This window comes from Hoplias malabaricus, chromosome 8, assembly GCF_029633855.1.
Source record: "Hoplias malabaricus isolate fHopMal1 chromosome 8, fHopMal1.hap1, whole genome shotgun sequence".
NCBI classification, from domain to species: Eukaryota; Metazoa; Chordata; class Actinopteri; order Characiformes; family Erythrinidae; genus Hoplias; species Hoplias malabaricus.
In genome coordinates this window covers 21,703,037-21,729,214 of record NC_089807.1, presented here as the reverse complement: position 1 = coordinate 21,729,214, position 26,178 = coordinate 21,703,037, and the positions used below count along the sequence as shown (strand labels likewise).

General features: G+C 36.6%; 1 protein-coding gene across 8 annotated transcripts in view; it reads left to right on the top strand.

The window, feature by feature from the left end:
- Positions 1-26,178, top strand: part of golga4 (golgin A4) — a 45,146-nt gene that overhangs the window by 13,483 nt on the left and 5,485 nt on the right. For 2 of the 8 annotated variants that reach the window (XM_066678352.1, XM_066678357.1), the window contains 17 exons: positions 1,029-1,076; positions 1,713-1,769; positions 1,893-1,991; positions 2,065-2,194; positions 3,994-4,190; positions 8,563-8,646; positions 10,937-11,084; positions 11,190-11,368; positions 14,511-14,609; positions 14,714-14,866; positions 15,062-19,107; positions 19,493-19,614; positions 19,761-19,891; positions 20,358-20,444; positions 23,198-23,215; positions 24,217-24,285; positions 24,635-24,710. In XM_066678352.1, the coding sequence (XP_066534449.1) occupies positions 1,029-1,076; positions 1,713-1,769; positions 1,893-1,991; positions 2,065-2,194; positions 3,994-4,190; positions 8,563-8,646; positions 10,937-11,084; positions 11,190-11,368; positions 14,511-14,609; positions 14,714-14,866; positions 15,062-19,107; positions 19,493-19,614; positions 19,761-19,891; positions 20,358-20,444; positions 23,198-23,215; positions 24,217-24,285; positions 24,635-24,710 (5,743 nt within the window). Of the gene's footprint in view, positions 1-1,028; positions 1,077-1,712; positions 1,770-1,892; positions 1,992-2,064; positions 2,195-3,993; positions 4,191-8,562; positions 8,647-10,936; positions 11,085-11,189; positions 11,369-14,510; positions 14,610-14,713; positions 14,867-15,061; positions 19,108-19,492; positions 19,615-19,760; positions 19,892-20,357; positions 20,445-23,197; positions 23,216-24,216; positions 24,286-24,634; positions 24,743-26,178 lie in introns of all 8 variants that reach the window. The other 6 variants (XR_010804008.1, XM_066678355.1, XM_066678353.1 and 3 more) reach the window with 6 other exon arrangements.

Below are 26,178 nucleotides of genomic sequence, written 5' to 3'. Positions count from 1 at the left end.
GAGAAAGAATACGTAACCTTGAACAGAATCAATCCTTTTGCAGACTCCAGATAGCAGATTTGTTATGAAAGTAATATAGATGTACAACTGCCAAAAGTTGGAATCATTTATCATCAATTTTGATTCAGTAATTAGTTGTTTTAATCCAGTCAATGAAAAGATAACAGTAGGTAATTTATAAATTAAACTTCTGGGAACTATAAAATTTATTATAATATTTTATAATAATATAACAAATTTTAAACTGTAGCTAGATTTATGTGTAGCAATTTTGGTCATATGTTTGTTTACAAATTTTTGAACATTAATTTCATGATGTCCTGTATTATGATGCATGATGTCCTGCTACTTTCAGTTATTGTGGAATAATCTTCAGGTTGATCGTCTAGTATTTCTTTAAACATTTTAAAGAAATTAGTTTCACTTTTATGTAACAGAAGGGTCATATTCTATTTTATTTCATCTGCTACCAACACAGAGAAATGTCACATTGAAATCACTTAGTAAATAGTGATTCCAAACTTACAACAGTAGTGCATACGTGAAATACAGAAACAGACATGACATAGATAATAAGCCAGTGACTTTCATCAAAATTTTTGCTACAGTTGTTTTAAGTGTCTGCTTCTTGTCAACTTAAAATTATTAAAATCTAGGTGGAATTTAGGCTCACCACCTAGTAGCAAAATCAGTAATGACTTGTTTCCTGCCATGATGTTAGACTCATACCCCCATGATTTCAGAGCCTTTCAGTTCCAGTTTTGGAAAAAATGTAGTATCTGTGTGTGCCATTATCCTTTTTTATTAAATATAAAATAAATGTAATAATTAATAGTTTTTTTAATTAGTAGTATTATATTACAAATCTTCATTTATCAATTATATTTCATTAATTGATATTCTAGTTTGGAAAAGCAGCTAAAAATCTTCAAATGGTTCCCATGAATGCTTAATAAGAAACTTTATTTTAGGCTTTGCATTTAGACTGATGTGGATTTTTAAATTTTGCCTCAATCTTCTCTTACCAGCTGGTCACAGCCTACAGGAGTGTACAGAGAGATAAAGAGAAAACACAGGTAATTTTCATAAGCACACAATGAGCCAAATCTGGACTTGAGTGGCTGTGTTTTCCCTGCATGCTATCTGCCTCTTTGTATTGCTGTCCTACAATACATCTGTTTAAATTGATAAGGTGTGATTTCAAAAACAATTGAACTTTTAGGCTGCTGATGCACATTGGAAATTGCATTTGAGAAATGGTTCACGGGCAGCAAATTGTTACATTTAATACATCCTCCACAGAGTATGTTTTAGCTAATTTAAGTAGTATTTTACTGTAAATGTTTTATAATAATTTTCTATTTCCTTACTTACTACACATACTATTGACAATGTAACAATTTGTCCAAGATACATTTTAATTTGCAATTTTTTACATGTGAAAAATACAGTAAAAATATAATGAATAAGCACCAATTCAGCAATTAAATGTGCTGAAGTACGTTCTGTTTGTAAGGTGTATACTTATTTTCACCTTTTTAATTAATGTGACTTACATGAAACTTTGTATTTAAGTGTATGTTAGCGAATTATTATTATTATTTTTTTTCTCCTTTAGATACTTTTCATGAACAGTTACCCAATTCAAACAGCGTTTTATTTTAATCTTAATGTTGTAGCATTCTTAAATCAATGTTCTCTTTCTGTCACAGGTCATTCTTAGTCAGAGTCAAGATAAAGCACTACGAAGAATAGGAGAGCTCAGAGAGGTATACTGAAAAGCTGTTCGGTTTTGTTGTTTTTTTTTTTTTTTTCCCTTTGTACAGTACAAATGTAGTAGTAAATTGGATTCCATATTGCTTATTCCTGAACTTTGCATCCTTGTCCCTCAGGAACTACAGATGGATCAGCAAGCCAAGAAACATCTGCAGGAGGAATTTGATGCTGCTTTAGAAGAAAAAGACCAGATGATAACTGTGTTGCAGACCCAAGTATGTGCATGTATGCTTGTTAAAATACATGTAGTGTTTATTGGATACGAGACTGACATCTTTTTGGTCATAGGTGGCTCTTATGAAAAAACGACTGAATGGTGTCCCAGGTGCTTTAGGAGAAGCACAGTCCACTGATGGAACAGAAATTAACACAAACCCACAAAACTCTGCTCAAGGGGATGGCACTGAACTAAATGAAGGTATATGCAGACTTGTGTTTTTATTTATTTATTTTTTTTTTTTTTTAATAAACACAGTGGTCTGTCCTGTATATTTTAGTGACAACCCAGCTCCCATTAATGTTATACTACTATGATTGAGAATAAAATATTTCTAACTGTTTGGGAGCCTCTAAGTTCCCAACGATGTGCAAGTATTGTATCTTTTGGTACCAGGCAGCAAAAATTGCAGACTACTGCAATTTGATTGGTTGTTTTTAACAAATATAACCATTATTATTTTTTATTATCTTATTTGTCAAAATATGTAAATATTAAAACTAAAACACTTATGGGATTATGAGATTATCCGCATACTGCTGCACCTCTCCATTTTTTCAGATTAAATTGAAGTCAAAATGCCCTAAAAAGTCTTCAGTTGTCCTGAAGGCAAGTTTTTTTGAGGCTGGATTTTCAGCTTGACAGCTGTCATAAGGCTTTAAACGCATGCCCAAAACTCACTGCAGTTTTCACTCAAAGAAATGACACCATGCTGTGACTACCTTGTCTTTGGAAAATCGCCCCAGGGTTTACGTTAATTTTGAGTTAATATCAGTTGTGGGGTTTTTTTTTTTTTGTTTGGCTGCTGTAATGTGTAAAATGTTTAATGACAGTAGCAAAATGTTAAGACCTCACAGCCCCTTAGGGAGTGTCCTCTGGTCCATGGTCATAAAAAATCACCACCACTGCATTAGCTGACAAAGACATGAGAATTGGTTTGTTTTCATGCATTATTATGAATATATTATTTATACATGTAATAATAATATTAATAATATTTTTATAGTGTTTTTGTGTAAAGGAATGTTTGTAATTAAAAAATGAAATATTCTCATATTTTGTCATTTTATGCTGTTACATAATAAAAATGAAAATTGTCATTTTATTTTAAAAAGTAAATTTAGAAATGAAGTATATATGCACACAATGTTTATGATTGCTAACATTGAAATCACCACCTTTAAATCATCTAAATCAATATACGCACACAATTTTGGACACAGTACAATCCAAATAACAGAAATAATCTATGCACATTGCATCAATTTTTCCTAGATGGAACTCAAAGAATGAAGCTACGAATAAATTCTTGTCAATTGCTATATTCAAAGTGCTTAATTGTTCATTTTTATTTAATAAAGTGACAATTATCAGTTTTAATTCTATGCAAAATGTACATAAAATGACAAAATGGCGGGAGAAAATTTGAAATGTCAGTTACAATTATATGATACACAAATGTGTTAAAACTTATTTTCACACACAATAATAAAAATTAACATTAGATTAAATTTCTTTAATTATAGCACCTGACATTTCATTTATTTTCTAATTCTCTTTATCAAAACATTGTATAAATCCTCTTGTAATAGGAACCTGTTCCCTAATCTAGCACTTTTCATTCTTTTTGAGTTAGAAATCATTCAAAATACTTTACATCTCCTCCTTCATGACTCCCCTGCAATTACACTCCTGCAACATTTTTCACAATAATCATAATTTTTCATTATAATTAATATAATTGTGACAATGTGTGCAGACATCGGTCAGCCCTTTACAATACACACATCCAATATTTTTGCTTTAAAAGCAAAAAAAAAAATGCTACTACACTAAGTTCCCACTAATAAGAAAGACACAACACTCTATCTATTTATCTTTTTATTTTCTATCCCTGACCCTACAAATTCCTGCCACCGTGTTGAGAGCTATTGTAATTCACTGCGATCATTGCCTTCCATGTGGGTTCACACTTAGCTGTTTGGTGTGTTTCTTTGCAGCAGGGGACAGCAGTGAGCCAGGCAACACTGTAGACATGGAAGGGTTGCAGAAGCGAGTGCTTAGGCAGGAGACACTGCTTCAGCGCTGCAAGGAGCTGATCCGCACCAACAAAGAACGCAGCACTCAGCTCAGCAGCGAGAATGAGGCACTACAGCAGCAGCTCCAGGAGAGACTGCAGGAGCTGGAGAAGATGAAGGTACAGAGTTACTCATAGTGCCATAAAAGCTTAGAATTGTTAAATGTTGTAGTGTAAAACACCTTTTGTATGGAAGCCCATTGCTGCAATATAATGTAATAAAAAAAAAAATCTCAGTAAAAAATTATCTCAGTATTTTGAGATTTCATTATAATATCTCAAAATCATGAAATAATAGTACACTATCACAATATGTTGATACTATGAGTGTTTCAAAATATTAAGATGGCAACTTACATATTAATGAAAAAAAAAATTCCATACCTTTGTATTGTGACTTAGTAAAAATGTCACTCCAGAAATTTCTCCTAAGAGTGCAACCACCCTTCTATATAATACAACCAAAAAGGAAAACTTTTAAACATGTAGAATTCTTTTTAGTACTATACACATCCATTTTGAAATTTTTCAAAATCACACACCAGTTATCAGTTAAAACCTTGGGTAACTCTGGTCCTTGGCTGTCTGAATCCACCTATTTGTAACTGTCTGTGGAGCACTACAGTGTTGTGAAAATGCTCAATCATGGCATTGACTGCTTATTTTAATTTTCTAGCACATAAACACCACATGGTTGTGTTGAACTTTATAAAAATACACATGCAGCTGGTGCCATAAATGCAGTCTAATTCTTCAGTCACACATTGTAGGGTTGCAGCTGTTGATTGTTAGCAATCAATTACTCTACCAGTTATTCCATAAAGTAAATGAGTAGTCTGAATTTTTACTTATTAATATTATTATAAATATATATAAGAATAATTCATGCCAAGCAATGTTTTCCTTTTTTAAAAAAAATCAATGGTTTTATTGCATAACTTCCATTAGTGTTTGAAAATGTATTTATTTTCTTTTTCCCCATAAAAAAGGCATATGCACTTACTGACAGACTGACTGACACCTAATGTTGAAACGCGCATGCATGAGTAAGAACTGTTAATTCGGCTGTATTTCACAGAGAGAAATTTCACATTCCAATTTGTGAACTAAATTTGGAAACTTTTGGCGGTGACCAGAGGTCCTCTTTTCCCTGGTACTCTTTTTGGGAACTAAGGACTGCGTTTTCAAGTGTTAAAGGGGTCAGAGATTTGAGAGCTCAATTGGGACATGGTAGCGCTTCTTCAGCGCTGTAGGTCCACCACCCACTGCGGTGCAGCTCAGTGTTTTACTGGGGCCTCAAACAGAAATGTGTTGAACGTTGTTGAGGTAATATTTATCATAGTCTCTGTTTTTTATGTTTGGAGAATGTTTTTGTGACCCAGCCTTTTGTTTTCAACTATATATTTAACAAACAAAGTGATCTTCTCTTTACTGTTTTCTTGGAAGGCTTTGTGGCATTTGTAGGAGGCCAAAATAATAATAATCTCCTGGATGAAGTAGATAGTGTTTGCTTGTTAGTGTGTGCATGTATATTTACAGGTGTGCACATGTGGTGGTTCTAATGAAGGAAATGTTCTTGGGCTTGCTCTGCACTTTAATGTCATATTTCCTGCTTTAGAAAACAGACGCTCTGATTGTGTGGATGTTGCCAGAATACGCAGAACGGACTTTGCCAGCTTTGTAGTTGGATACTTCACTGAATTTTTTTTTTTTTTTTTTTCCACCATGACTGTGGATTCTCATTCTTGGACAGTGGTTGCTGTCTGAAATACATACATCTGATATTTTATAAGCAAACCACCTCCACAAGCCACTCCACTTTTTGGGAGCAAATTCCTCCACTTCAGAGTCACTTTGCACTGTACTTCACTGTGGCTAAATGACTTATGTAAACGTATGCCGTATTATGGGTTACTGCATGACGTCATTACGTAAACAAGCCTAAATATCACGAAATTGATTTATTTTTTTTTTAAGTTTTAAAAATTATGATATTATTGTGAACAATACAGTATGGCACAGCTCTACCTTCTGCACTGTTTTCTTAAGTGCTACTCCTTATCTTCAAGGAGTGTCCTTCTAACACCGCAAAATCTTGGACAGTGCGTAGATGAATGGGAATGTTTTCGAGAACAGGCTATAAGTAATGGTAGACGGGGTGAAGCATGAGATTGGAAATTGCTGGTGGACATAGGAAAAAGCTACAGGTCCCCGGGATGGCAGACTTCACTGTTGAGGAGGTGTTTACCTGATGACCCCTGTGAAGAGCTAGTGATACAGTGGGTGGTTTGGGCTCAATGAGTAACCGTAGTTGTTAAGGATAGCTGGTTGCTGAATAGATCATTAACGGCCAACTTGACATCTGTTGCTGGGTAGTTTTGTGCTGTGCCAGAGGCTATACTTCCATTTATTATTATTTTAGACCAACTCCCTTCCTTGCCATTATTTTTACTGTGCTTTGGATCTTGTATGCTTTTTGTCAGCAAGTAAGCACTTTTCTAAAATGTAGAGCTTATTATTGTGGTTGGAGATTCTTGTTGAAATACAGATAGTTCTTGCAATGTTGATGTGATGATTTTTCTGCTATATTTGCTTTGTATGAACTTACTGGTGAAGTCTCGAAAGCTAAACTCTGTATGGGTTTCATTAGGCTTTGAACTAACTGTGGGTAACATGTCGTTGCACACTCAAACACCCTAGGCTTAAGTGGCTGGCTAAGCTCCTCAGTTGTGTTATACTGTTTAAGCTAAAGACAAAGTCACTTCTGGGTAAGTGTGCAGCACTCATGGTCCATTTTGTTCCATCGGCCTGGATATCATATGGTAAGTGTGAGTATTTGTCATTCACCAGCATGTGCAAGCACATGCAGTTTGCCCATTTGCTTCTGCTTATCCTTTAGCTTGGTGCCTGCTAACTGGCACTTCTTATAATGTTCAAGGTGTCTTGCAACAGCCACACTTGCAGATGGTTTCTTGGTTCTTCAGAGCACTTTACATAACCAAATTCAGGGTGTGACCAGCAGAATGCACTCATATCCATCAATACTTTTCCAAAATCTTCACAGTAGTTATCACCTTAGCATCATTCCCAGTATACATTCAGTACATGTACATACAGTATACATTCCCAATAACATCATCAAAGCCACTATGCAATTTGCAGTCGTGTTTCTCTCTTTAAGGGACATCATATTCAGACCAAAGGACCCCAATTCCTAAAACTTTCCAATAAAGTAATACGTCAACAGTAAAATGCTTGTTATTAGTAAATAGTTTAAGAACCCATCAAAAATAGGTTCAAAGTTTGCTGTACTACTGACCCCAGTCTGCAAACTTTGACTGCAAATATGAATGATACTTGTACACTATGCTTCAAAGTAAATTGTTGTGCTTGAACAATGTCTGTGATGCATATAATTTGATACATACCTGTATTTGTCCTGTATAGTATGGGTTTTTCAAACTAGTAAACAAACCCTTAACTGCATGCTATTAGTCATTTTTTTTTATATATCTTTGTCACACATTTTAGATGGCATTAATAATCATATATAATTGTATTCTTCTGATTTTTGCTATGTCTCTCAGAAGAGCTTTTAAAATGATTTATGTCTTTGACTAAATCACAAAACATTTAAATGTGGTTGTGTTTCCCTAGAATCATTAAAATATACATTTTGGAGCTATTCATTACAATATTGAAAGTAAATAATATATTGAAGTCTGTCCTTCTCATATTTTCATCATTGTTTTTCCAGCAGATTTATAACTGTAACTGTAGTATAAGGTTGCTAGGAAGAAACGAGCATAGGTTAACCACTGTTTCTTGTTGAAATCCTGTTTTGTCACTAAGGCTTTGCACTCGAGAGCCACTAGTTCCTCACTAGGGCTGTAATTGAGGTTTGAGTGCTAGATCATTTAGCCTCATAAGCTGTACAGGCAGCAAGGATGTAGCTGTAGCCTGGTGAGGGTATGTGTGCATTGCAGGGTTTGTGCATGAGAACATTTGTGTGTTCATATATTATTGATGTTGTTTGATGTCTGTGTATACTCTACACTCTTTGTGCTTAAATATAACAATACATTAAAACAATGTTGTTAATTCAGCCATTTGAAAAATATAAGAATAAAAAAAAAAAAAACACCATTTAAAATATTTAAATTAGTGCTTGGTGTAGCCTGAGTTGTTGTCCAAACTTGTAAGACCGAATAATATATTCCATAAAATATAAGCTGTAGCCACTCTGGATGGACCATTTAAGTATAGGAAATATTTTTTTGGTCTCTGAAGAACGTAAACATGCTCTTGACATTTACAAGCATGTTTCGTCCCCCTGTCAGCATCAGGAAAATCAAATAAGTTTAAGCCAGAATGTAGGTTTGATATGCTGTTATGAGTAGCACTGATGTCCATAACCATAAAATGTCAAAGCAATCGAAAAATTTATAAATAATTGAGGAAAGGCTAACCTGTCTCTCACTTGATTTACCAGGAGCTTCACACTACGGAGAAGACCAAGCTGATCACACAACTGCGCGATGCCAAGAACCTAATTGAGCAGCTGGAGCAGGACAAGGTGAGAGAAACACGTTGGTGTTTGACTATATACAGCCCATGTATGGCTGGGTTCCCATTATGTGGGTTCAGCTATGTGTATTAACCAGGGATAGTGAGAGAGTAGAGATTTAACAGCTTAACTAACAAAAAAAAAAAGCCTGTAAAGCCTGGCATGCACACAGACTTTAACACTTTTTTCATTTCTGGATTGCTGTTACTCCTCAAAGTCCCCACACTACACAATCTACCCTGAATGAAACACCACACACTTTTCGATTACACACACCAACAGACAGCTCCACTAATCAAAACTTTGCGGGAGTTTCTCTCTAAATGCTACAGCCAGAGTACAGGCCTGAGTTTCTCATACACTTCGGCTGTGTCTGAAACAGAAAGCAGTAGATACTTGCGCTCTTGTTGCCTCACACGGCAGCATTTCGAAATGAAGGTGTTTGTAATCGAGTCACAATCTGAGTATTCAATATTTCAGCACATTGCCATGGCACCTGTGCACTAGTGCTCCCTCGCCAGAATAATTATAACTTTAGAGCAAAAATCATTTTTTTTCCCCACACTACAGGATAATCTGGGAGGATATTCATTTACCATCACCCTAAAATCGGGAGACCTCTTGGGATTGTCGGGAGGATTGAATCAGCCTCAAAATTGGCCTGATTATTAGTGCTGGCCCCAAATATTCAGATTTTTGGATATTCATTTGTTGGGTAGTTATTTGGTTGATAATTTTAAGATTCGGATATTCCTTTTTTTATTTTTATTTTTTTTAATAAATGGGGCAAAAAAGGCAACCCTCTACTCCACATGTATTCAGACTTGTCAACATAAGTCTTGAACAAAGCCTAACATGCTACAGTAACCTACTTACAACAAAGTAAGGCAAGGCAACAGTTCATTCTTGTCAGCTTTACACCTGAAAGAAGCTCTTGTTTATTTGTGTGCGCTTTTAGTGGTACCATGTAAAGCACGAGTTAGGGAACGACTCAGCAAGCAGAGCCATGCTGGGAGCCAAAGTGTGGCTTTAACTTCAACAGGGGGTGTTGAGAGCTGATTTTCTGAACAATAGAGATGGCTCCAAATACACTGAGTATTCAGATATTTGTTCGTTTGGAATGTATTCCTTTTCTAATTTTGAGATTTAGATATTTTTGGATAAATGTGCTTATCAATAAAGGCTCCACCAGTAAAAACTGTGCTGTCCCCACTCCACCTGTATTCAGGCTGATCAACATAAAAATCTTTGTGCAAATGAAGCCTAAAACTCAGTCATAAAAAACAGCCTGACATGCTAAAACAACATGCATACAATGAAGTGAGGCAACGGCACAGTTCAATTTTTCAGCCTTGTGCCTGAAATTAGAGCACCTCCACACAAAATGGTTAAATTGTGTATACTCTGTGCCCATAGTTAACAAGCTAGTTAGCAGGTTAAAGCAGGGGTCGTAAGTGGATTTTGTTAATGACAACAGCATACGCCACCCCACTCCCCGAGTATTTGAATGTTTGCTGAATATCCTGGCCAAAGCTCCGAAGCCTAAAAAATGGCATTTGGGACAGCCCTACCGATTATCCTGTAGTGTGGGCCAGGCTTAACTGATGAACCATGCAAACATAAATAGGGCGAATTTCCTCTGAAATATGCATGGCTTTCTTTTTTGTTGCTACTAAGCTGCAGACAGAGCTAATCTACTAATAGCGTGTTCGGGTATCTATATCCACTACTGTGCAATGGCCAAATATCACCTTGTCAAGATAAATTCAGGAACCATACAGCAAAAAATTCAACATTTAGCAGCCTCAACAACTAAATACATCACAAACATTTTTTGTACTGATTTCTTTTTGCTTTTTTGACATCTACACATTGACCACCCGTGTCAATGGAAACACGTGTTTTGTCACTTTTGACTTTCCCTTCTTTAAACATGTGGATTATCCTTTTTTTTTTAAATTAATTAATTTATTTGTGTCAAAAACATTTCCTGAAAAATTTATGTCTAAATTGTAGCTGATTGTTGTCTGTTTGGAGTTTAACAAAGTGTTTTTTTGATCAGTATATACTTTGTTAATGAATCAGGTTAAGCACATCACTGTTAAATTTTATGACTTAAAGTAATTGTACATTATTTTTGCCCTGTTCATCATGAAATTATCAGAGTATGAACTGCAGTTAGTGCCTTTGAGTTACAAGATGTCCAAATGACTTCTCTGTCTACAAAGGCTCATCCACTTTAATTAAACCGTTATTCAAGACCCAGTTATAATTTTTCCTTACCTGTCTGATTTTGCAGGGAATGGTGATTGCTGAGACAAAGCGGCAGATGCATGAGACCTTGGAGATGAAAGAGGAAGAGATTGCTCAGCTGCGCTCCAGGATCCAGCAAGCTGTGGCCCAGAAAGAGGAAATTCAGGAGCAAAAGGAGAAAACAGAGAAAGCTGGTATTTTCCTCCCTGTTCCTTTTTATATGTACCTGAGTGGGTGTGTTCTGAAATTTCCCTTGACATTTGTATTATAATAGCTTAGAGTAAGTCATGTCTACTTAGCATTTGAGGAGCTGGAGAGAGCATTGGGAGTGGCACAGCGAGCAGAGGAGGCACGGAGACAGCTGCAGGCTCAAATGGAGGAACAGGTGAAGCAGGTGGAGCGAGCGAGTGAAGAAGAGAGGAAGAGTCTGCAACAAGAGCTCAGCAGGGTCAAACAGGAGGTGGTGACCATCATGAAGGTTAATTCAGCATATTTATATTATTATATATTAGTGATACAAAGAACAGTACTTTACTTATTTAGGGTGAATCCCATTTCACCCTTAAGCCCTCTATCACTTACCCCTACCTCTCTCATTTGCCTAAGGGTAAGGGTATCTCAATTCAGGTTTGGGAAAATGGGGTAGAAGCAAGGGATGGCTGAGATTTTTCAGAGGTACACTTCAGACCAAGGACTAGGAATGCTTTGTGAATCACTGGCATGGTGGCAGTGCATGCAACCAAAGAAAGCCACAAATGTCAATAATTTGTCCTTTAAGAAAATACCCTGGTTGTCATAGTTTTTAATGTAGTTTCAATACATTATGCCCCTTTACTTCATTACAAGCATAAAACATTTTTAGTTCTTTGCTGGTGCCTCAGATTTTCCAGTTCCACCTTAAATGATGCAGTTGTCACAGGTGCTAGGATGAAATCGCTTTAACATTTTATATGATTGTAGAACGCTTTTGAAGGCACAATGCCGTAATATCAGCTATGTAAAGGTTAGCAGCACTTTGCTGATATTGCTGCATATTGGCAGAGGATCACCACTAAAGCACTGCTTTTTGGTTCTGAAGACATAACATTTCATAGGGGAAGATTTTAAACACCAACCACACTACATCAAGAAGTGTTTTTGTGTGAGACATGACTATTGCTTACCTTAATGTTACCTTAACCATAACTTAATTTGAAGTCAATTTGGATAAGGGTGTCTGACGAATATTTGAACATCTATTATTAATGTGGGGAGGGATTCCCACCAACAACAGCTAATAAAGCACAAAACGTTTGGCTCCAAGGCTTGTTTGAATTCAGTGCCTCTTTTATTGGCAAGAATGCTACAGTGTATTAAGTTGTGATTTATGTGAGAACATTTGAACCTGCATTTAACAAACTAATTACAGTGCTGGGTATGCTGAATTAATTTCCAGGCTCTCACTACATGCATCTGGATATAAAAAAAATGTTGTACATTCACATCGAGGTTTTTCAAAATTCTGTCCTTCCACATGAACAATCGAAGAAAAATAGATTAAATTTACTTGTCAACCCAGCAAGTGGCACACAGGTGCAAAAGCTTTCTGTCATGGTGACATCTGATTATACAAAATAAAACACAACAGTGTCACCTGTGGCTTTAAGATTTTTTTTATTTTTTTTTAAACTCTACCCTAATTGCTTACATTGTGAAACACAAATTAATTTATTTAAATTATAAACATAATCATAATTTTATTTTAATTGAAGATCATAGTCAAGGAATAATCATAATCAAACTAGCCTGTTTCTCAGATACAGATATCTGTAGAGCCATAATATCACCCAGCAAATAAGTTGGGAACTAGTAATGTTACCTACCTAGGACATACTAATGAAAGAAGGAAATTACTGTCATTTTGGCATGCTTTTTAAATGTGTCTAATTTAATCTTGTAGGTAATTATTTTTATTTCATGCTGACTAATTTGAAATTGAATGTTTTTTGTTATGTCAACAAAAGGCAAACACAATGCAAAATTTAACAAATGAGAAATTCATACAGTGTTTAGATTTTGCACTTGGCAAAATATATTTTGGAAGAGTGAATCAACTTTATATGGTGGCCTGCTGAGTCACATCACAACAACATTTACAAAGCAAAAAAAAAACTTCGAACACAAATGCATTTCAAAAATGCTACATAAACTCAGAACACAACAGCCTTAAGGATAACACAAATATGTTTGAAAAATGCTGCGTTGGAGAATAGCTCACACCGGAAATTCTGCAAGGGGCACTGTATATGTTGACTTGTTGTGATTGCACCAAAAGCCTTAGCAAAGCAAAAAAATAGCTGAAGTCAAAATTGGAGCGATGCAGTGGATAGATGTTTGTATACTAGTGACTGAGCGGTAATATTCAAAGCGCGTGAAGCAAGCCTATCATTGTAAAGGGAAAGTAACCACATTTTAGCTTTTTATAAAAGGATAATTTCTAATAAATACTTCATGAATCCAACAGTTAAGTGTTTACCATACTATGTACCTATGAAGTGATATTACTGTTTTGTCTTTTAAATAAATGGCATCCAAAATCCCCACAATTGTCCATTGTTTTTAATGATTTGTCTGATTTCATGCTGCATAGGTTTATCCCTGGGGATCTGTTTAGAGACACAGTAAGCATTCTGGTATACAAACTTTTATCCAAAGCTTTTCTCCATTTTTGATTTCAGCACATTTGCTTTGCTGCAGCTTTTGGTGCAATTAAAATATACAGTGCCCCTTTGTAATGCAAAGTTTTTGAAATGTATTTGTGTTCTCCTTAATGTTGTCGTGTTCTGAGGTTTTTGTTTGCTTTGTAAATGTTGCTGCGATGTGACTCAGGGGGCCACCTAAACTTTAGGTTATTCTGTTAAAGTAATTATGAAAAAAAAATATTCACAATGCTGCTACTGCAACTTGAGGTGTTCCTTATGTTTTTTTTCCATTTGCCCCTTATTTCATTCAAACTCTTTATCTAAGAACGTAAACGTTGAAAAACCCATCAGTATAATCATAACTCATAATAAATGGATAGCAGAGACTTCTACCTTATATTATGCAGCAGACAGCTTGTGCTGTTGTTTATGAATTACCACTATTCTTAATTCATCCTGCAGGCACTAGGGTGTAATTCATTGTTGTCTTGGGTATCATAAATTTTGAATAACTAAATGGATGTTGAATCAGCCTGTTTATTGTCCAGTAGATATTAGTTTCTTAGATTCAGATTTTTACTGTGGAAACTGTTACATTCTTTAATTAGGGCCTAATGGGCCTTAACATATCAAAAATGCATTTTCCCCAGATGGTTTTACAGTGTCCAGGTGCTCAAATCAACTGTAAGTAAAAAAGGGGTCTGACATGTTTTCTTTATGCCAACAACAGCTATGTCAGTTGATCATTTACCAAACCATACTTTGGATTCCTCAATAAAAAGACAGGATTTGACTTGAAACAGGATTTGAAACAGACATCATCACTTCAAAACCATAAGAATCTTGTACTACATAAGTCTGAGTGTAATTTTTTTTCAATGTATATTTTAATAGTTGGTGTTTGATAAATTATTCTTTTCTCTTGTATTATGTTTTCAGAAATCGTCAGAAGACAGGATAGCAGAAATGGAACAGCTGCACTCAGAGGCTCTGGCTAGTAAAGACAAGGAAATTAGATCCCATATAAACCAGGCAGTGGTATATTTATTTCTTTTTCTCTACTTTGTAGAAAATCTAAGAACCTCACATTTAACTGTGTGCTTGCATTAACAGATATTCTGTTCTTGTTTAATCCTATGGAGCAGTGTAGAGAAGAGTTGTTACAGGCAGCTCAGGAAAAGGAGCAACAGGCTTCTTTGGCTCTGGAGGAAGCAGAGTTGCAGAAGGCAGCCTTGCAGGCTGAGGGTGAAGCCAAAGCCAAGGATCTGATGCTAGAGCTGGAAAGTGCCAGGACTGTGAGTTTACTTATGCTTTTCCTAACATGTCTTATCTGAAGACAACCCAATAGGGGATCATTTCATGGCCAAATTGAGCCAGTGCCTAGATAAGATATAAAGTCACTATTTTGAATATTTCCAGGTTATAGCTTAGCTGATTTCATTGTCCATAATTATTATGATTATTAATGTTATTTTTAAATTTTTTTCAAGAGAATTCTTGAGCTGGAGAGTTCTTTGGTAACGTATACAAAGGAGGACTGCACACACTCAGATCAACTCTCAGCAGAGATTGAAGAAGAGAAGAAATTTAAAGCTGAGATAGCTGCTCTTGAACAGAAGCATCAGCAGGAGCTGGAAAGTATGAAGTCAGAATTGACAGCGGTTTTGAATCAGCAGCACTCCACTGCTGTTGAAGAGCTAATGCAGAAAAACAAAACTGAGATTGAAGCCATCTTGAAAGAAAAAGAATCAGAATTTCATGCCCACGTTGAAGACATAAACCAGAAGACACAGGAAAAACTGGATGTTAAACAGACTGAGATTGACACCCTGACTTTGGAGCTTCATGAATTACAGAGCATTAAGCAACAGCTAGAGGAGAAACTTCTAGCAATTGAGGCTGATAACAGTTCAGCTAGACAGGAGTTTGAGGTGAAACTGAAGGAGGAACATTTAACGCATCAGGCTGAGGCTGAAGCCTTAATCCATCACTGTGAGGAATTAGGTGGAGTGGAAAACAATCTGAAGGAAGACCTAAATCAACTAAGGCTGATGCTGGAAGAGAAAAATAAAGAACTTGAAGGACATGTCCTAAGGGAAAAGGGGCTAGAACAATATGCCAGAAAGGCTCAAGGGGATGCTGAGGCACATTTAAAGGAAATGGAACAATTAAGGCATAGTGCACAGTGTGAAAAAGATTCTCTTGTGGAGGCTAGGACTTGTCTCAACATACTGACTGAGGAATTGGAGCAGTCAAAGAATCAACTGAAAGAACTAGAGAAGCTTCTTGAAGCAAGTCATAATGACTGTCAGCAGAAAGCAGATTGTCTTCATCAGAAGAATGCAGAAAATGAAGACCTACAGCAGAAGTTGCAGAAAGCCACCAATGACCTGTCTGAAAAAGAGATGTTACATGAGGAAACATGTAAAGCAATGCAGGAGGAGTTAAATAATTTAAAGACTCAATTGAAACAGGAAAGGTGTTCTTACCAGACAAGAATGGATCATCTAAAAATAGAAATGGATGGCAAGTTGAAATCTCAGGAGACCAAGATGGAAAAGATTAAACACAAAACCAAAGAAATGCAGGAAAAGTTTAAGAAAAAGCTTCATGACCAGGAAGAAAAAGCCAAAGCAGAGCTAGCCCAGAAGGTTGAAGAACTTTTGCAGAAAGATGAACAAGTAAAAGAAAAGATCCGTGAAATGTCCCAGGCAAGCTATGACAGTCTTAGCAGTGCTTTGTCTGATTTGGAGACAAATCATAAAATGCAGTTAAATAAGCTTCAAGAAGCCCAGAAACATGAGCAGGAGATACTTCAGAGTGTTTGGCAGGAAAGGCTATGCCAGCAAGAAGAGGAGATGCAGGAGAAACATACGTTTACTTTACAAGAGAAAGTGCAGGAGGTGGACTGCCTCTCTCAACAGCTTTTATGCAGCATAGAGGAGAAAACCCAAGTGGAACAGGAAGTGAACAACTTAAGGGAAGAACTAGCAATGAGGGAAACCACTGTACAGAAACTTCAAGCAGAGCTCATGGAAGCTGCTGTCAAGTTAGAAAATCTGTCAGAAGGAGAGGATATGCTAAAAAAGCAGGTAGAGACTATAGAGAAAAATCTGAACCAAGCATTGAATGAAAAGAATCTCTTTCAGGACCAGCTCAGTAAAGCTGAAGAGATGAGTAAAGAAAGACTACAAGCCTTGTCTGAAGAACTAGAAGATGAACGCAAGAAGCTTAAAGTACTTGAAGCTTCAAGGTGTAAGGAAGGAGAGGACATGCAGATGGCCTTTGAAGAGAAAGCTGCTGAGCTTCAAACTAGGGAAAAATCATTCCAGTCACAAATCTATGCTATTAGTAAGAAGCTTGAGCAGCAATGTCAAGGTGCACAGGCATTATTAAATGGTTTTTCAGATGATCTATGCCGTAAAGTGGAGGCAAAAGTCAATGACTTACAAAATAGGGTTATCCATAATCAAAAGCAAGTGTCTCATCTTAAAAATCTCATTTTGGCCAAGAATGACAAAATAAATAATTTAGAGAAGGAGCTTCTGCAAGCTATAAAGGAGAGCCAAAATATGCAGAGCTCTCTTGATCGGGCAGTTCTTCAGCTAAATGTAAATTCAGAAAATCTTAAAGCCTTACAAGTTGAGAAGGAGTCTTTGCAAAAAGATGCTACCAATTACTCCCAAGTACTTTCTGAGAAAGTTGTTTGTATAGAGAAACTTGATGAAGAAAACAAAAACATATCAGATAAAGTTGAAGCAAATATTTTGCATATCAGTAATCTGGAGGGTATCATAGATGACCTGAAGACCCAGTTAGCAAGAAGCATAACTGAAAAGGAGGAAGCCATATCTCTGCTGAATCAGCAGCATAATGAGGAGAAGCAAAGTCTAAAATGCCAAATGGAGGCGGCTTTGGAAAAGGCAGAAAAAGAAAAGAGCTTGGCTCTTGAGCAAGTGGACACACTCAGGAACAGGATATCTGAGCTAAAAAAGAAAGTAGAGTCCAAGATCACTCAGAACCAGAGCATGGTCAAATCTCTCCAAGGTAAGATAGAGGACTTGGAGAGACAGGTAGCAGAAAGGGATGAGCAGCTTCAAAGTCTCACTGCAAGCATTGACAATCAGTCCATCAGTAAGTCAGAGATGGACCAGGTGCTGAGTGAGAAAGAGCAGAAGGTAAGTGCCTTGACTTTAGAGTTGGACGACTGCACGAAGAGGATTAGTGAATTAGAGGAGCTGCTTGAAATACAGACAAAAGAAAAGGAGCAGCTCGCAGCAGAGTTGCAGCAGCATAAGAGCATGTGGGAGAGTCAAAAATCCGAGCTAATCCTACAGCTCCACCAAGCCCAGGAACAATGTTCTGAAAGAAATGACCTTTCACAGAAAACTGAGGAAAAGCTTCATTCTTTGGAGAAGGAGTTCCACAACACCAAACAGCAATTGGAAATTCAGCAAGGAGGTTTTGACAGGGAGAAGGCAGTGATCCTAAAAGCAAAAGACGAGGCTTTGAAGGCAGCCGAGGAGAGTGCAGGTAAAGCAGCTGAACTGAAAAAGAAAGCAGAGCAAAAAATTGGTTTGATTCGGAAACAGTTGACCTCGCAGATTGAGGAGAAAGAGCAGGTTGTTAAGAATCTACAGGTTCAACTAGAAGATATCAGACAGAGGCTAAGTGACAGGGAAAAGCAGATGATTAGTTTGGAAGAGAATGGGAAAATCATGCGCGAGGCCATGAACAACTTAAAAGATGAGCACACAAAACACCTGGAAGAAGTTCGACAGGATAAGGAAATACAACGAGAGAACTCTTTGCAGATTTTGAAGGACATGTATGAGGAGAAGTTGGCAACTTTTCATAAAGAGCTCTCTTTCAAAGATGAGTTGGCTGCAAAAGGTAAAGACAGAGAAGAGGAGGCTCATTCAAGACTCAGGGAGTTACAGACCAGACTTACTGACTCTGAAGAACAAACTACCATCCAGCAATCTGAGATCAAGAGGCTTCATGAAGAACTGTTGAAGCAGACTGCTTTGGTTCAAGAGCTTCAGTCAACTTGCTTTACACTTCAGGGCCAGATTAAGGAGAAAGTGATTAACGTCTTACAAGGGGAAGAGTGTTCTGTGGTACAGACTAAAACTTTTGTAGAAATGGAACTTTTGAGAACTCTTGCAACAGAAGAAAATGATGTAAATTTGAAACCAGAGGAATGGAACACTGTAAAGGATCTCTTAGTTAAAGAATATGAGCTTAAGCTTCAGGAGCTCTGTAGGAAACTGGAGGAGAAAGAGGATCAGCTTGAAGCCCAGAAAAAAATACAAAAGGGACTGGATGAAGCAGCTGTTGATTCACCCACTGATGGATCCAAGGGTTCAGAGAATGATCTACAGAGAAAATTGAATGAAACAGAACTGGAGAAGCAGAAGATTCAAAGAGATTATGCTCAGCTACAGAAAGATCTTCGTTCACTGAGGAAGGAGCATGAAACGGAACTAGAATACCTGAAGAAGGAAATTCAAGAGGAGAATGACAAGAATCTGAAGTAAGAAAAGTCATGTTTACTTTTTTTTTTCTTTTGTTAAACGTTATTATTCTGCAGACGTATTTCATTTCACTTTCTCATATTAATGCATATTGCCACTGTCCAATGAAAAACGCGTATCTCTATTTTTTGTTAGTTTTTAGTTTGGTACACCTTTTGAACAAAGCAGCTGTCCTACACATTGTGTGAAAATTTCATGACAAATGGACAATTTCTCAAAAATAACTTGAAATAAAACCTTTTCACATTGACTTCCATTGAGAATTAAGAAGGGTTTTTTCCTTTTGTAATGTTGCTGTTTTGGAGATGCATGTTTTTCAGTCGACAGCAAAAATTTGTTCTTTGAAATATTGAAGTGACCTCAAATTTGAACAAATTTTAACAGGCTCGAAATGGAAGATATGGAAATTAAACAAAACTCTGCTCTTAAGCAGTTGATGAGGGAATTCAACACCCAGATGGCCCTGAAAGAGAGAGAACTTGACACTTCAATAAAGGAGACTGTTGGTAAGAGCAAAATCTGACAGATTGTAAGGAATATACTTTAGATATCATTATGTTTTACAAATTTTTCTTTGTCCACCTCATATATTATTTATTTAGTTGTAGAGCTGTATGAACTTAATTATGTCCTTTCTTCTTCTTCCATGAAGAAAAAGCCCAGAGTGTGGAAGCCCAGCTAATGGACAGCCATAGAGAGGAGGTCAGTCGTCTCCAAAAGATGATTTCCCAGAAAGAAGAAGATCTAAACAGAACTGTCCAGCGTTACGAGCAAGTCATTCAGGTGAGGTGAAACCTCAAATGCACTTTTTAAATATTTTAATGCAATGCTAGTATAAAGAGGAGGCAGGAAGCAGCACACTCTTGCAGAACTGTGGTATAAATTCTGTTGAAATATTTTGGCACATCTGTAATGTCTTGGGGGGTTGTAATTTTAAGTGAAATCTTTAGGGACATATCGTAGCACTTACATTGCTTTACAGCATATAATTGGTGCATCATCAGGAAGCTATTACCACATGCAACCACCTACTCAAGCTCCCGGTAGTGCTGTATTATGTGATTCATACCTGCAGGCCTTTAAATCTACACCACATAAGGTTCTGGCAGAACTATGTGAAGTATTTTAAATGTAATAATGTAGTTTACTGAACTTGACTATAGTTTTGAGTTTTCTTATTCATTGCATATGTAGTGCATTTCTTTATCAAGTTGACAGTTTATAATTGACCTGAATGTTGTACTTGCAGAATCGGGAAGAGGAGATGGGTTCTCGTGTGTGGGAAGTACAGAAAGAACTAGAGGAATTGCAGCAGAGGAGTCTCAGTGGTCCACAGGTATGTAGAAGTAGTTCCCACGGCCACTACCAGATGGAGCTGTTAACCTCCTCATAAAATACACATTAATGTTCTCTCAACTTATGGCATCCCACTAAGAAGTATTGTTATGGCAAAATTCTTACATTTCTTTGGAGAGAAATATATGTTCTCCCCCCAAAAAAAATAATAAATAAATAAAACCCTCATGTTCCTGTATGGATCTTCTAGTGTGTATAAATGTCCATAGGATCAAGTTTTAAATCCTGTCCTCAATTACCTCCTCGGAGAGTGACCAGCACTGGTAGATTTATTCTGTGTATGAATCTTGGGGGAGTGTATTTGGTGATGGAGAGCAAGCCCTGACAGAATAGATGTGCCACGCCACCAAAATGTCTTGGTGCTGTTTCAGGGTTTATTTTCCCCACTTTTAGTAAGTCCCACACTGCAGGTTTCTAGGCTAATGTAATTTTTGTTTCCAAAAGTAGTGACTTAAAAGAAAAAAAACTTAAGTGAAAAAAAAAACTTCTCCAAACTTTCTATTGCTCCATTCATCAAATTTTTTTCACACAATGCGAAGGAAAGCTGCTATGTCCAATGATAAACTAAGAACAAATAGTACAATAAGTATGTAAACAAATATGTAACCAAATATTAAACGACATAAATGGAGCTTTTTTTATTGGACAGTGACAATATATTGAATATGAGATTGTATTTCACATGGCTTACCATACAGCGTCTTTACTAATCATCTCTACTTGTGCGGTTTCTCTTGTGTAGACCGTATATGTACCTGTTTGCCTTCAGTGATTATTCCAAAATTAGGTTATTGTGTATATTAGGGGTGGGCGATATAATATCGTTCATGATAATACCGGTATGTTTTTTTAATTTGATAAGACTTTTGCCATATTGCAATATTGTGACGTAGGTGCGCAAATGTGACTTCAGATATGCAGAGGATATGCACGTTTCCATCTGAGTACATTTAAAACAGTGCATAAGTGTCCTGTTCAGCTCTGTTTTTCTCTCTCACGTGCACACCCACCTACGCATGCGTGTGCACACATGCTCACGCACAAACAGACACACACACTACACTGTCCTGCCATTGTTCATGTATGCTGTTGGAGCAATTCTCAGCACATTATTATTATTATTATTATTATCGTTACACTTATATAGCGCCTTTCTAGACACCCAAGGACGCTTTACAATCTACACTGCTCAGAACGCTCAATTCACACACACTGGCGAGAAGCGGCAGCCAAACGCGCACAGCGTACTCTCAACCAGAAACGACCGTCCACCTGGAGGACTGCATCGGGCACTAGGGTTTAACCCAGGACAGAGCGCCAATCCATGTCTGGGCTCACACATACAGACATTCATTCACACACCAGGACAGTTATTAGAGAAGCCAATTCACCTACCCTCCACATTCACCTACCCAGCACATTTGCCTCTGATAACTGTGAGTAAGTCAACAAAGGACAAAAATGAAACCTGTGGTGAAACTTTAATTCCAAAAAAGAGCACAGTTAAGACTATGAGTTGTTTGAGATATGATGCTCTCCCTCAGCCTGAGGAGGGGCAGAAACTCCACGACTCCAAAACAGGGAATGCATTTCTCATTGGTCGTCACTTATATTTAGTAAATCAGCAGCCAGAATTTTTCACTCAACACATCTGTGATGGCAATAAAACTGACTGACTTTTTGAATCAAAGTAAGTCTTTATACATTAAAAAATAATATTTAATTATGTATATGAACTGTGAAGACAGCATTTGTTTACTTTGTTATAAAAAAGATTAAGCAACAGCTTGGATGCAGGCAGTTTGTTTCTTAATGCGAGTTTTCTTGAAGTGTGCACTGTGTAACAGTTAATATTGAGTATCCCGATTTTCCTAGATAGTAAAGGCTCATATTGGGGAAAACTTGATCAGGATATCTCTTAGACATACAATTTGATACTAATGTTTAAATAAAGCAGCATGTTCTTTTTTTAAGTTAAAAATAAATACTAATACTTTGAGATTATATTTTGTTACCGTTTTCATAATATTGTATCATATATCGCCATTTTTTTAGGCATATCGATATATTTAGGTTTTTTGGTCATATCTCCAAGCCCATGTGTTTACTGATAATTGATGCTTTCAGCTTTACTATATGTTGATTTGCAGTTTTAATGCTTATGGTTATTCTATGGTTCATATAGATTCATAAAAACGCACAGATGCACAAGTTGTTTTCAAACGTGTCTATAAATTTTGTATTTTGTTTTACACTTCAGTCTAGCTACATTTTTCAGTTGTGGTCAGTTGTTTGGAAATGTTAAGGGAATTGCAATATAAGAACATAAATAATTCTGTCCTACTATATAGCATTGTTAATAAGCCGATCTCAGCCACAGATGCTTTGTCCACAAATTGACAGAGACTCTGATACTGTCAGTGTACAAATCTGGCTTCATTGTCAGGGTTCTGCTAGCTGCATTGTGATTGGCTCTCTGTAAATCTGCCTATAAGCACTTCCGTGTATCATTTTATACTGGCATTGGTTCAGTGTAAATGGCCTCTTTCTATACATCATGCCAATATGGCAGACTTGTGCTTGGTCCTTTTAGCATGTTAGTAAATTTCTTTTTCTGCGGTAGTTCCCCCTAGAGAGTCTGGCAATATGAGATTAATAAGCAGATAATGTTGACTAATTATGTTGTTCTTTGAGCATTGGTACCATATCTTGTTATTCTTTCTTAATTTTCAGGGTATTGAGGAACTTCAGGTCAGTTTCTTCCTTTTTTACTGTATATCTGTGAAGTACACATTCTTCTTCATAATACTGTGGCACCAAAGCCAGTTCCTTTATAAACCTGTGAGTGGATAGATGTAATTTGTCAACCAGTTTTACATTTTAGTAATTGTTTTAGTAATTTCTCACATCTCCCCACATCATCATATTTTCATTGTGGCAAGTTAATTATTATCTTCTTTTATTACATCAGTTAAACACGCATTTGAAACACATAGCTTTGATTTGCTATATCAGATCAGTGGGTCAAACGTTCATATTCTTCAAATTGATTGTAAAATCGGAGGAATTTAACTGATCTAATGATATTTAGAAGTTTCTGATTTGCCAAATTCCAAATTGGTAGTTAATTATCGCAATTGTTTCTGTATTTCAACTGAAATAAAATACATGTTTGGGCAAGGACGCCAATAAACTTGACTGAATTTCAGCAGCTCTAAGATACATAATGAACATAGTGGCATGAAATGGGGTGGCACAGCAGGTAATGTCGCAGTCACACAGCCCCAGGGACCTAGAGGTTGTGGGTTCGATTCCCACTCCGGGTGACTGTCTGTGAGGAGTTGGTGTGTTCTCCCCGTGTCCGCGTGGGTTTCCTCCGGGTGCTCCATTTTCTTCCCACAGTGCAAAAACACATGTTGGTAGGTGGATTGGCAACTCAAAATATTGTCCTTAGGTGTGTGAGTGAATGTGTGTGTCTGTGTTGCCCTGTGAAGGATTGGCGCCCCCTCCAGGGTGTATTTCCGCCTTGAGCCCAATGATTCCAGGTAGGCTCTGGACCCAACCGCAACCCTGAACTGGATAAGCGGTTACAAATAATGAATGAATGAAGTGGCATGAAATGGGTGGAGTTGAGAAAAACATTAGTTTAAATGTGCTTTGCCATGGTGTATGTTAAGGTTTGCCCTCAGCTGTTATCTTTCCTTGCTCACCTCTGCTAATCACGCTTGAACATCTTTCTTTGTTCTGATTAGGTCCAACTTGCCGAAAAGACCACTTTGCTGAGTGAAGCCAAACTGAAAGAGCAGGAGTACCAAGATAGGGTGAGTGTGGTCTGAGAAACAGCATATCTCCCATTATGTGTTCCCAGAACCCCTTCACCCTTCTGGCTGTATATGACGGGAAGTTGATGTTTAGTTCATTACTCAGCACATCTGCTTACGCTTACTTTTACTGTGCATAATTAGGCTATGTCACTCTCCTAATTCTCTTTAAAAAAAAACTCACAGCCTGAAGAGTATTTTCATAGTTGTGAGCTATGCACAGTGGCAGTGTCTTAGAATAACACATTTTAATATTGTCATGCTTATGACATGATGCAATGTATGGCTGAAAAAAGAGTTTTTGAAGACCTTATTGTTAATCACAGATTTAATGCTTCTTTTTTCCCAGATTCATACTCTAGAAGACAAAATACAAAGTGGTTATAAAAACTCAGTGGTGACTCACCTAGGAAGCACATACAGAGGTGAATACATTTCCTACACCCACATTTCTGAGGTTAGGACTGAGGTTTTATTATTATTATTATTATTTTTAACTTCTCTCTGTCCATAAGCAAGAGGTGCCTTATAAAGCTAGGCTTTATAACAATTTGAAATCTTTCCCCACAGTCATTCCTTGTAGGAAGATCACACTCTGATAAACTGATAGTAACATGTCAGCTTTGTTACATGCATGAACAATTGAACACATCTCTAAAACATGGAAAATTAGTGCCTAGAGCTTTTGGGTTGGAGCAGATAGTTGGTCATGACCTGAACATTAACCTCTTTCTTCTTGGACATTCCCTGCCAGTATAATAAAGTTTTCCTGTCTGATGGGGGAGGGGGAGGGGGAGGGGTTGAAAGCTCGTCTCTGGATCTAATGCTTTTCACAGACTCTCACACGTTCCCACACGTTCCCACACGTTATGTGGATTGGCACTTTTTTCACAAAAACATTATAAAACCTTCTTTCAATGATTAAAGCAAAGTCTTCAATGAGAAAAGCTACAGGAAACAACGGATTTTTAATATGTTAAAGTTGTATCATATTATTACATTGTTAATGTAAGAATTGAGTTAGGAATGATTTAATGACTGTTCATGTGGATGAACCAAGCCTTCATCAAATTTGTCAAATTTTAGGAAACACAATTAAATAGGAGTACTCAACCCAAAATTATGTCGTGTTGCATCATATAATTATAGGAAAAATAGTTATTACATAGTAATTTTTAAAATGAGCAAAAATAGTTTGACAGATGACAAATTAAGTCATCCTTCCTGCCTTAAACTAGAATGATAGTTGCCTTTGTCCTCAAAGTGTTTAAATCAGCTCCTGAGCGGTCCTATGGAGAAATAGAAGTATCCTTTTGATCTTCACTTGAAGCCTACCACACAACATTCTGCCATCCAGGTTTCACAGGCAGAATTATTAACCCTATTAATTAACCCAAAGCATGTATTTCTCACTTGAAATGACTTATAAGTCTTTTTAAAACAATATTCTAACGTTGTTTAATATTATTTTCAATCTTAAGTAGGAAACTTTGTGGAAATAAGTGCATAAGGCCCCCTGCCTAGCTTTCATAAACATTAGTTTAGTTATCCATTCAGAGATATATATATATATTTTTTTTTTTTTGAAGCAGCAGTAACATTAACATTAACCCAATAACATTACAATCAATTTCAATTAAATTACATGTTAAAATGATTCCCAATATTAACTGATTGGACATTCTGTATTATGGGACAGATAATTTATGTCTTCAGAAGTGCTTATATAATAATATATTCTTTCATAAAAAGGCATATAAAGCAGTTAGGGTAGGTCAGTTTTATATTCAGTGCAATCTGTGAATTTTGCTGTGGGCTTTTACATGAACAGTTTTAATGTATTTGATAATTGCTTCAAAAAAACAAAAACAAAAAAAAAAACACCATGTATCT